Source organism: Aspergillus neoniger (assembly GCF_003184625.1).
Source record: "Aspergillus neoniger CBS 115656 unplaced genomic scaffold BO87scaffold_11, whole genome shotgun sequence".
NCBI classification, from domain to species: Eukaryota; Fungi; Ascomycota; class Eurotiomycetes; order Eurotiales; family Aspergillaceae; genus Aspergillus; species Aspergillus neoniger.
Window position 1 is genome coordinate 276264 of NW_020291139.1, and position 12061 is coordinate 288324.

The 12061-nt window shown below is 49.0% G+C and overlaps 5 protein-coding genes across 5 annotated transcripts; 3 read left to right on the top strand and 2 right to left on the bottom strand.

The window, feature by feature from the left end:
* Positions 1-121: 121 nt before the first annotated feature.
* On the bottom strand, positions 122-745 carry BO87DRAFT_424580 (aminoglycoside phosphotransferase family protein; the record flags this gene model as incomplete). The annotated part of the gene is made up of 1 exon (XM_025627241.1): positions 122-745. The coding sequence occupies one exon, from the start codon at positions 743-745 to the stop codon at positions 122-124; it is 624 nt and encodes a 207-aa protein (XP_025481159.1).
* Positions 746-1421: 676 nt separating this feature from the next.
* Positions 1422-1841, top strand: BO87DRAFT_424581 (uncharacterized protein; the record flags this gene model as incomplete). Its single annotated transcript, XM_025627242.1, has 1 exon — positions 1422-1841. The coding sequence occupies one exon, from the start codon at positions 1422-1424 to the stop codon at positions 1839-1841; it is 420 nt and encodes a 139-aa protein (XP_025481160.1).
* A 1733-nt stretch (positions 1842-3574) lies between these two features.
* Positions 3575-4860, top strand: BO87DRAFT_405691 (uncharacterized protein; the record flags this gene model as incomplete). The annotated part of the gene is made up of 4 exons (XM_025625948.1): positions 3575-3852; positions 3899-4426; positions 4490-4759; positions 4818-4860. The coding sequence occupies 4 exons, from the start codon at positions 3575-3577 to the stop codon at positions 4858-4860; spliced, it is 1119 nt and encodes a 372-aa protein (XP_025481161.1).
* Positions 4861-6380: 1520 nt separating this feature from the next.
* On the top strand, positions 6381-7685 carry BO87DRAFT_433470 (putative aminotransferase; the record flags this gene model as incomplete). The annotated part of the gene is made up of 1 exon (XM_025627661.1): positions 6381-7685. The coding sequence occupies one exon, from the start codon at positions 6381-6383 to the stop codon at positions 7683-7685; it is 1305 nt and encodes a 434-aa protein (XP_025481162.1).
* A 56-nt stretch (positions 7686-7741) lies between these two features.
* Positions 7742-12010, bottom strand: BO87DRAFT_395751 (aconitase; the record flags this gene model as incomplete). Its single annotated transcript, XM_025625205.1, has 7 exons — positions 7742-8692; positions 8748-8959; positions 9011-9960; positions 10254-10294; positions 10436-10481; positions 10529-11082; positions 11144-12010. The coding sequence occupies 7 exons, from the start codon at positions 12008-12010 to the stop codon at positions 7742-7744; spliced, it is 3621 nt and encodes a 1206-aa protein (XP_025481163.1).
* Positions 12011-12061: the final 51 nt, after the last annotated feature.

Genomic DNA, 12061 nt, shown 5'->3' on the forward strand with positions numbered 1-12061 from the left:
CGACACCGGCATTTGGCTTAGTTGAAGTATTGCGATATCTTTGTCGATTGTGGTGGGTGACATCGTGCGTCGGGATGGTGCTTCCTTGGTAGTAGTTAACGTAATGGATCATATCGATCATTCAACGGCTGTATTTAGATAAATATGACATCGCCACTATCTCTTCAGAGTACTTCCAGGGTAAAAAGAGATCAACATAATCTAGCCACCCAGGCACATCATTAAAATGCCGATACGCCCTTTCATACTCCCAATATTCTGGATACCACCCGGAATGCTCCCAGTCCAGAATACCGCTAACATGGCCATCTTTGACCAGTATATTCCTGGGGGCCAAGTCACTGTGGGTGAAGACAATCTCATGGTTCTCTTTGAATACCCTTGCTGCATGGCACTTGAACGCATCGGGAACCTTGGATATGATCTTGGAGAACATAAATTGATTAAACTCGCGTTCTGTGTCGAACGGACCACCACCATGGAAAACATGTTGGCCAATCACTGCCTGGCCACGGCCTGCAGCTCCAATGTAGTTACCTTTCAGTGATCGCATTTCGCGTACGTATTTAAGAAGGTCTTCTGCCACCGATCGCTTTTCGACTTCAGTCATAGTACTCCACGCTTCGTCCAATGGCGTTCCTGGCATATAGTCCATATATATTTCAAGGACCTTGCCATCCTGGTCGGTTTCAATCTTGTGAACTTCAGGAACAGGAATGCTGGTATGCTCAGCGATAAACCTCATGTTGTTCACTTCATGACCGTACAGCGTGGCCCCTGATCATATTACTTGATTGTTCTGGACTTGAATTGTTCGGGATCCTAAGGAAGAAATGATGCGTGGCTCTTACGTTGGTTAGTATATAGTGTCGTATCTCTCCCTCGGGGATCTTACTATCTTTTGGAGCCGGTTTTGCCGAGCTCTTGAGCCAGAAAAACGACATTTCGAGGGCGCCAGCACCAAATCAACGTTGATACGCTGGACAACCACCGGATATAAAGGGAGATGAATAGGCAATGATGTACTGATCATCTGCAGTGTAAAAGCATAGTCGTTGTGGGGGGAGGAGGCTAGAACGGACTCGTATGGGCCACTAGAAAAAGAATCTCATTTAATTTATGGATATGCATGTAAGCCAGGAGATGAGCTAGCTACGTTAGTCTGATGGACAATGTTGGTGTCGCATTCCGGAAGCACTCCTTCGCCAGGCAGCGGGATGCGATCGGATTCCCTACCGGGGACAGGAAGAAAGGTATTCCGACGAATATCAACCACTTGGACTCCTTTTTCCGCTACAAGCGCAGGCGTCATTCTTGTGCGTGGTAAAACAAAAGAGATAAGAAGGCGATGATGGTCTGCTTCTGCTCCTTGCTGGAGCATTTGCCATATTGCTCATTTTGGTTGTACCGCATTAAACAGGATGTCAGTCAAACTATCTATTGCGGTGTTTGTTGGGGACCCGTTGGATTATATCAAAAAGCGACACACCGCTATTCACGTGGCGTTCGCGGACGGTGACCAGAGTCTGCTGCATATCGTTGGAGCACATGGGTTCTTTGAGTTTGAAGACAGTGTTGGAAAGGACCCTCAGGCCAGTGCTAAACTCGCAACCCTAATCGAAGTCCCCACAACTTCGAAGTCGCTCTCGAAACAGGATATCAAGCGTGCCTGCGAACAAACGCGAATCGAAAATAGCCCTGGAAATCATGACTGGAACTGTCAAAATTGGGTCGGAGATGCCCTTGGAAGTCTGGTTCAAACTGGCCTTTCAACCGTCCAAGCGCGTGATCATGCGGTTGACCAGATGGCAGAAGCTTGCTTCGAGGCAACTGATGGGTAGTTCGCCTGTAGGTTGTATAATTTGCTCTGAACTCGGCTTATGCTGAAGAAAATTTAGATTTGAACGTCTTATTGGAATAGGTAGAATGGCTCACTATCACCATCACCATTTGTAGGAGAACGGTCTACTATTCCCATCCCGCCCCCTTACTGCGGAAGCTTCAAAGTTGTCTGGCGTAAAGACAAGAGCAAATTCTCTTATAATACCCACTCTACTGGTTATCTGTCTTCAATCAGTGCCATTCCAACGTCTGAATCTTTACTGGATGTTCAAAGTAGCTCAAGAAAGCTCAATTGTGCCCCATCAATGAAATTACGCCGTCGATGTGTACTTCCAAAAACCACATCCCTTATAGAAGTTCGGACCCATTGACCGTCCTCCATGTTACGCTCGTTGTCCCTGTCAGATTCTGAGATAACCTTTCCCTGGCCATAAACTTTGGTGAAAGAGCAGCGGTTGAACTCATTGTTTCCATATCCCCTTCGTCCCGTCGATCAACCTTTTGTGTTGGGCCACTGTGATTGCGTCTCTCTACTCCGACGTCTGAAATCACTCTGAATGTGGACATGCAGTCACCGGCAATCAGTCCCATTTTTGTACCTTGTGCTACATATTCTAGGCGAGTACGGTGATGTCAACCAGTGTCGCTCAAGCGATAGAAAACATTTGTATAGAATCTATTTCACAACCCTCTTATGTCTGTGACTCTATCGTGCTTGACACTAACATATAAGTAACTTTTCCTCCCAGACGAATTTCACTATATGGGTGATCCAAATCGCGATATGTCACGGAGATCATCAGGTATGCTATTGTTGCCACTGATTTAACTGCTTCCCGCAAGCGATTTCCATTTCCACCAACAGTCGCAGTGATCATTTCCCCATTACGCGGGTGTTCCTGCCCTGCACGCGAACCTTTTAGGAAAAGAAGATGTTATCCCATCCATATTAGGAAACATCCACAACGCAGCTCATATGATGAATGAGGGTGGGCAGGAATAGTAGATTTTATTAGACGCACTCCTGCGAGATATCAGGATGGTAAATTGAAAAGTGTGTACCTAGGAAGCCCATATTATAGATAAGATTGAAGAATATTTTACATCAAGTAAGTGTATAGGGGTGTCAGCATAACAGACCTGAATGAGTGCTTCCTATGTCCTCGCGAGCATCTTACTAGGGAAAGATCACGTAACTCGGTCAGTAATAATATGGTCCATACTAACAGCATCTCAGCCTCCCTTATCAAGCCAAATATGAAACATGGGTCAACGGTGGCTGTCTATCGCAGTCAACAGTGCTTCGTGAATAGCATATTAGCCTAACATAGATGCTGGCAGGGAAAGTCGAAAATCTCTATAAGCAATCCCCTATTGTACAATAAAATCTGCATTCAGCACTAGTCAATCAAGTCTTGACGGTATTGTGTAGCAATACCATTTCACAGATTGGATTCGGGTCCAAGTTGTTGTTTGAGGTTGCACGTGCTGGTGCTACCATAGTGTTGCCGCGACGATTCATGGTCTAAAATTTCACTCACGTTGTGATCTGGAGAGTCCCTTGACACTCCTGCCATCACAAAACTGTGCACCCTACATGTGCATCCTCCGTGTCGACTTTGAACCTTGGTATGGACTTGTTCTCTATCTCACCTGATATAACATCATCAATATAATCTAACTCACTCTGTCAATCCAGTCTACCATTCTTTAAAGTCTCATATCTTACATCATGGCATCCGGCTTTGCTTACCGGATCGAGAACCCGATCAGCAAGGTCTTTGGGTTTTCCAAGTATCAGAAGCCACAACCCCCGCAGCCAACAGTTGAGAATGTCTTGTCAAAGGACAACAGACAATCAAATGCTGGTCTCAATCTCTTTATTGGTTATTTTCTTCCCCTTGAACTTATCCATCACATCCTTCTCTATTTGGACGTGGCTAGCCTGGGCAACCTGCTTCTGGTCGATGCAGTATCAAAATCTCAAGTTCTATCACTCCGTCCCTATCGGTTGCTCAGAGAAAAGGCATTTGAAACACTGCACTTGATGGACAAGATGCGTCTCTCACCATTACACCACTGAACAGCTCTATGACGAGTTTACCCAACCTTTGTGTCGAACTTGCCATGATTTCGGACCATACCTCCACCTTCCAACACTCAAGCGCTGCTGTTACAACTGCAATTATCACAATCCATTGTACAGGATCGCCCGCATGAAGGACATCTGTTTTTACTTCGATCTGAAGGAGACAGACCTTGGGGATATTCCGATTGTCCACAGTGTGTGGGAACCTGGGGTCCGTCTGGCAAGCGTCTCCCAGAGTGATGCGATAGCTGTGCTACTCCACGGGCTCGAAGGATCACAGAGCAAAACACATGAAGCACGTCGTACCATGAAGAGAGAATTTGCGACTTTCTCGGAATGGGAACCCCGGAGGTCTACATCTATTAGACGTCCGCTCGCTCGTCCTCCACTCAATCCTCGTCCGAGCGTGACTGTTTGGTATGAAGGCGACTGCCACCAATTACAATTCATGGCTACCGCTCCATTCCCTTATTGGGATAATGAAACCAAAACCTTGTAGTCTGGAACATACTGTCGGGCTTGTTATCACGCTTATAACCACTGGCCAAAGGTCGATAGATCTGATGAAGATGAGTGTTACAGTAGGCGGGCTTATCATCGGTCGTATCAAGAGGTGGATCTTCCGGAGCACTTTCGAACGTGTGCTGCCCTTATTGCCTCTTGGCAACCGAGACGGGCTTATTCCCGTGTTCGCCGTGGCGACGAGTACAGCTGTCAAAACGTGGAGAATCAATTCTGGGTTGAATACCCGGAGCCCAACTATGAACCTCGACGGGCGCTCTCTCCTGATCCTAATTTCATCTTCGAAGACCCATTCAGAGGAGGCATGTTGATTAATAATAATCCGAACTCCGACGAAGCGACATTGCGAGAACAGGAACTGAAGGAGACGATGTCACCGCCATGAAATTCGAACACGCAAACCATAGTATGGACATTCTGAAGTTATCAGAGGGATAGCTAGTCGGCCCCCATGGATCTTTGCATACATAGTGTTAGCTACAGTGCGTGCACACTACCACAATCCAATACTGCTTGTGTTCTCAGACTAGTTAGTAATTTGATATAGCAGTTCAATATGGACTCTTAGCTTGTTTCTTATTCCTCTTGTATCAAACGTTTGTAAGCAGTCAAGGCCAGATATATCTGGTAATTCTGCATGTTGACAGTGAGATGTCTAAGCTAGCGAGAGCTACTGGATGAGTAACAGACACAGCAGAACTATGTATTCCGGACTGCCTGTATTCTTTTGTATTAAATTTTGTCTGCTAATGGGGTTGACAACATCCCAGATAATTGACTTGTTGTCCCCGGCATAAGGAAACCCTTTCCGCAAGGTTCGAACGCCACCAATTGATCATTCTTAATATTGCTGTGGTTAACTTGTAATACCAACATATTTTCGACGTTTCCAAAACCTGGGATAAAAGATCAGGGCCGAGCACGCTGATTACTATCTAATGGATTCTTTTGATAACCTTTCGGGACGGACACACTTATCTACATATGGTTCTCTGTCATCTACCATCAATTCAATTCCATAACGGCTAGCTAACCACCCCCAAAATTTAGTACCACTCAAATTCCTTCCGCGACAAAGTCAAGGTGATTATCATCATATTAACATGTTCCTCAAAGCCATGCGAAAATGGCACTCCACCAAAATCCGGAAAGTCGCAATACGAAGGCAACCCGAGAACATAGATCACCGCACATGCTTCGAGACGCATTCATCAGACAGGATATCTAAGGCGCGATGTGCCACAGAGGTCACAAGGTATACTATCTGTCCCTACCAGAACTGTCTTCCGCAAGGGATTACCAGCCACAGTGGGATGGCGGTGATCGCCCCTCTTTAGGCTGGCATTCCTATCCTCAGTGTGGATTAGAAGAGGTGATTGTCACCCACATCATGAAGCATCCACAAAGTTTGACAAAGAGAAACCCTTCATGACCCACTTCACCGAGTTCGGTCTGCCGAACCACACACCCTCCGGTATTCCACACCAGTTCTTCATCTGCCGTAAACTTTCTCCACCGGATCATCCATGGTGGGGATATTAGGTTCCCGACCAACCTTGAGTCAAGACTAAGCGAACCATTAAACACAAACCAGATTTCGGTTCACCTGCTTCACCGTGATGTAATTCACTAATTTTCTGGGGCATCGAAGCTGTGGAATGTAAGGTGTCTACGCTGTGTCTGGATCAGTTCCGCATCAACAGTACCAGTACTAATACGACCCCTTGAATAGCCTCATACGACAGTTACCTATGCCCAATTTTTCGTGATTTCCTAGAACTGCCAAGGATCGATCCACAGCTATCCGCCTCATCCAGTGGATTCCCCCCTCACGTGTGTCACATCCTCACTTCTCTTCTGGCACCCAAAGCCCATCTCAATCACCAAACCACCCCAATTGTAGCATACAACCCATACATCCACCAACATGGATCCCTCTCCTCTCTCCAACCGAGCCCGCACAGTCGTCTCCTCATCCAACAATCTGATGTGGGACATCCTCAAGAACCCATGGTGTCCTACAACCAAACCCGACGGCTACGTGAACGTAGGGGTTGCCGAAAACGCACTGATGCATGACTACCTGCTGGAATACATCAACACCACGAAGCTCACCCTCCCAGCCAAATACCTCACCTACAACGATGGTGCCATTGGCGCAGAGCGCCTCCGACGCGCCATGGTATCATTCCTCAACAAACACCTTCAATCATTCAAACCACTGACCATCGACGACCTCCTCGTCACAAACGGTGTCTCCTCCGCCATTGAGCACATCTCATGGGCCTTCACCGACCCCGGCGAAGGCATCCTACTGGGCAGACCCTACTACGGCACCTTCATCCCAGACATGTCCCTCCGCCCCGGGGCGACAGTCGTCCCTGTAGAATTTGACGACTGTGACCCATTCAGTCTGCAAGCCGTGGACTGCTATGAGCGCGCACTGCTCACGTTTCAGCAAAACACCGGCCGGAAAGTCCGTGCCTTGATGCTCTGCCATCCACATAATCCGTTGGGTCGGTGCTACCCCCGGGAAACAATCATTCATCTGATGCGGCTGTGTCAAAAATATCAGATTCATTTGATCAGCGATGAGATATATGCGCTGTCTGTGTGGGAGAACACCGTTGACGAGCATATCCCCGTGCCCTTTGAGTCCGCCTTGTCCATCAACACAACTGGCATTATCGATCCTAGTCTAGTCCATGCACTGTGGGGAATGAGCAAGGATTTCGGCGCCAATGGTATTCGACTCGGGGTAATCATCTCTCAGAATAACCCCACTCTGCACAAGGCGTTGCAGGGCGTGTCGTTGTATAGTTATTCCTCGTCTGTTTCGGAACACGTCGCAGCTACGGTCCTTGAAGATACGGACTTTACTGCGAGGTATATCGAGCTCAATCGGCAGAGGATGTCTGAGTCATATGCGTTTGCTGTTCAGAGACTCAGGGAAAATGGGATTGAATATGCTCCGGGGGTTAATGCTGCGTTCTTCCTCTGGGTTAACCTTGGTAAGAGGTATCGCGAATTACATCCGGAGCAGACTGCAGATTTGGGTGACGGAATCAGCGACAAGGTGATGCAGCTTCTGCTTCAGAGGAAGGTCTTCTTGGCTAGTGGGGTGTTGTTTGGATCTGAGCATAGTGGGTGGTTCAGGATCGTGTTTACGCATCCGAGGGAGTATCTTGAGGAGGCGTTGCGGAGGGTAGTGTTGGCGTTGGGCGATTTATGATTTGCTTAGAGCGTGATATAGCATATTATTACACATCGACTATAAATAACATGTAACTACTTCCCTGCCATCAGGTTCAACGCACTCCCACTTCTAAAATACCCAATCTGCTCCTCGGTAAAACTGTGTCTGAGCACAGCCTCCCACTCGCCTCCATTGACCACCAACCTCAAAGTGCTCCCCGGAACAAACTCCCCTTCTCCAAGCCCCATAATACTAATCCGATCCTCGGCCCTAATTCTATCATAATCCTGCTCATTCTCGAATGTCAACGCCAACAACCCCTGCTTCTTCAGATTCGCTTCATGAATTCTCGCAAAGGACTTTGCGATGATCGCCACACCACCTAGATACCTCGGCTGCAGCGCCGCATGCTCCCGCGAACTGCCCTCACCGTAGTTATGGTCTGCGATGACCACCCACGGCACGCCGTTTTCTTTGTAGTGACGTGCTGTAGCGGGCACTTCCTGTCCGTCTTGCTTCGTGAGCTGGTTCCGAATACTGTTCACCTTGCCGTTCTCGGCGTTGGTTGCCCCGATTAGCGTGTTGTTGGAGATGTTTTCGAGGTGTCCACGGTAGCGGAACCATGGACCGGCCGGGGTGATTTGGTCTGTTGTGCATTTTCCGGCTGTTTTGATCAGGATGGCGCAGTTCTCGAAGTCGTGTCCGGGCCAGGGTGGGAATGGGAAGAGCTTCTGGAGGCGGAGAGATGAAGGGTCGATTTTGACGGAGATGTTGTCTCGGTTTGCGGGTGGGGGTGCGTAGGCTGAGTCGGAGGAGAGGTAGCCCTTTGAGGGGAGGGAGTCACTGGTTGGCGGGAGAAAATGGAATTGCTCGCCGGATGGTGTAGGGAGCGTTTTGGTGGTTGGATCGAAGGATGGGTCGTGGGAGAAGGCCTTTGCAATGACGAGCTCGGGGGATGCTAGGAATACGTTGGTTGCTGGGTTGGAGTCCAACCGACCGGAGATGTTCCGGTTGTAGGAGGTTATGATGGAGTTAGGGGTGCCCTGGTTATGCCGTTAAAAATGAAGTGAAGTGGGAAGTTGAATGGCAATACTATACCTTTGGCATGTCAACTCTATCCCAAGACCCACAGCATGGTCCACAGGCATTGGGAAGCATCGTCGCACCGAGTCTCTCAAAGACTGGCAAGATGCCAGTATCTTTCAACGTCTCGCGCGTCTGAACACTACCCGGGGATACCAAAAGCGGCATCTTCGGTTCCAATCCTGCATCCAATGCCTGCTGAGCGAGACTAGCTGCACGTCCCATATCTTCAAATGAAGAGTTAGTACACGAACCAATCAAAGCTGCCGTCAATTCACCCGGCCACTGATTCTCCGCTGCGGCTTCACCGAACCGCGAAACCGGCGTAGAAAAGTCCGGCGTGAAAGGTCCATTGATGCGTGGCTCGAGAGTTGACAGATCCAGCTCAATGACATTATCATACTCAGCCCCCTGGTCAGCCTGCAGCTCCGGCGCAATGTTCTTAACCGCATCAGCCATCTCACGGCGATGGTTAGCACGAAGATAACCCGCCATCTGTGGCGCATAAGGGAAGATGGACGTCGTGGCACCCGTCTCTGCACCCATATTGCAAACCGTTGCCATTCCAGTAGCTGATAAAGTCTGCGCCCCAGGTCCAAAGTACTCAATAATGGACCCTGTTCCTCCCTTGACCGAAAGCGTCCCAGCAACGGCATTGATAATATCCTTTGGCGATGCCCATCCGGACAACTGCCCCGTCAAACGAACACCCAATACCTTGGGCGCTTGCAGCTCCAGTGGCAATCCAGCCATCACGTCCACGGCATCAGCACCGCCGACTCCGATAGCTATCATGCCCAGACCTCCTGCGTTGGGGGTATGCGAATCCGTCCCGATCATCATCCCACTAGGGAAAGCATAATTCTCCAGCACCATCTGATGAATGATTCCCGCACCGGGCTTCCAGAACCCCATGTTGTACTTCTGGCAGGCGGACTCAAGGAAATCGTAAACTTCTTTATGATTATCGAGCGCTCGCGCGAGGTCCTGCGTTTCGCCGTCACGACTGACGATCAAATGATCACAATGGACTGTCGTGGGCACGGCAGCTGTGTCTAGTCCGGCGGACATGGACTGGATAAGAGCCATTTGGGCTGTGGCATCTTGACATGCTATGCGTTGCGGGCGTAGTTTGAGTTGGGTCTTGCCGCGCTCGATGCGCTCGTCGAAGGTGGTGTCGAGGTGGCTGTAGAGGACTTTTTCGGCATATGTTAGAGGGCGATTGTATCTAAGGGTGGATATTAGTAGGGAACTAATGGTTCAGTGTAGGTGAGATGAGTATTTACCGCTTTTTGAGTGATTGAATGGCGGAAGGGAATTGGGATATGTTTATTTTGTGTTGTTCAAGTCGACTGATTGGCACTTGGGTGTGCGAGGCATAGCCTCTGGCTAACTTGGGACAGCTCACTCGTGTTCTAATCATCTTGATGATGCATTGGTAAACAAGGGTGATTTATTGGATAAGACAGTAGATATAAATCACAAGGGTTGATGTAACAACTCCAGCTGTGGCTGATTTACACCTCGGTCATCCTGGTGACGGCTTCGGATGGTTCCGTCGGCTGAGCCGATGAGCACATCGCCTCTTCTCTATGCGAGGAACAACTAATGACAATAGCAACGCTGTCCAGCTTATCCATCTAGACATATTCCCTCATCTCAACATTACCATCAACATCCTCCGCCTTTTTCTCCTCAGACACTTTACCTCCACTCTCTGCTGTGCCGACTTCCCCGAGCGGCAACCCCCTGGCCATCGGCACAATCTTCCAGATAGAAGGGGCATCCACAAACACCGATCAAGCATCTCCAGACTACAGTGCATCGTCTCCGGATAAAAGAAGTACACGCAGACCGGGATCGTCGCAGATATGAGCGCATAGATCACGTAGTACCAGCACCCAATCGTATCAATAGCAACCGGCGTAACTAAGACGACCACCAAATTCCATAGCCAGTGGTTAGCAGTTGCGAGCGAAGACATGGCCGCTCGCAGACGCACGGGCGCAATCTCAGCTGTATAGAGAAAGTTGCCACCCATGAAGCCGATCGGGTAGAAGAAGTTGAAGACAAACATAAAGGCAACGTATGCTATCGCCATTGGATGCGTGATTTTGCCCAAGCCGGTGGTGACGGCTAGCACGGCCATGCAAACGGACATACCGGCTCCGCTTACCATGAAGGATAGACGACGGCCCCAGTTGTCGATAGTCCAAAATGTTATAATGCAGCAGAGAGTTTTCCATGATAGTACGCAGGACGCTAGGACTCTAGACATGGTGGGCGTCATGTGTAGGTAGTTTTCGAAGATAGTGGAACTGTAAACGGATATTAGGTTACCTCCGCAGGCCTGGTAAATTAGCGATGGAGACATATACAAATTGAAGTCTTTCAAAGGGTCGCCAACTGACCTGCTGGAAGAAGTTCAGCCCCATGCAGAGCCAAAAACGCAACAAGAGACGCGTCTTGTCCTTGCGATCGAAGATATCCAGGATGGACATGGTCCCACTCCCCTCCAAAGCAAGCTGAATATGGGCTATCTCGCACATAATCATCTCACCATGCGCATCCTTCCCTCGATAGCGGCAGAGACTAGTTGTGGCTTCTTCGACCCGGCCTCTAGATACCAGCCAACGAGGTGACTCCGGGAATGTGAAAGCAGAAACCAGTATCATTGCCGAGAAGAGGAAGGGAATAGCTAGCGGAGCTCTCCATTGTCCAGTGGAAGGGGATAGATAGCTGAATCCTAAATCAATCCAGTTGCACAATGTGTATCCCGTACTGATGAAGATACCCGTACAGATTCCCAGTTGTCCGCGGTACTTCGGCGAGGCACATTCCGAGAGCCATACAGGCACCGTGCCGCTGATTTGGCCGATAGCGAACCCTAGGATAACTCGTCCAACGACCAACTGGATTAATGTGGTTGCGGAGACCTGCAGAGCCTGACCGACGACGGTGATCACAGCTCCGATGAAAACTGTCTTTCGACGTCCGAGTTTGTCGCCGTACAGAGAAAGGGATAGAGCACCGATCAGACATCCCATCTGAAACGGGGCATTGCATGCACCCTGGGATGTCGAGTTATGGGACTTTTGTGCTCCCGAGGTGTTTATAGTGTCTATGGCTGGGAACACTGACACCCAACTTTGGAGACTGAGTAGACTGCCCAAGACCGCTTGGTTGTATCCGAAGAGAATGAACGAAGGAGCAACGATAAGAAGTACCAGAGCGACTTGTAGCTGGGTGCCAACCACAGGGAGAGTAAGGCCTGCCATTTTCACGTTGCTTTCTTGTGTGTCCTCTGCTTCATAGAATTACTCGGCGTC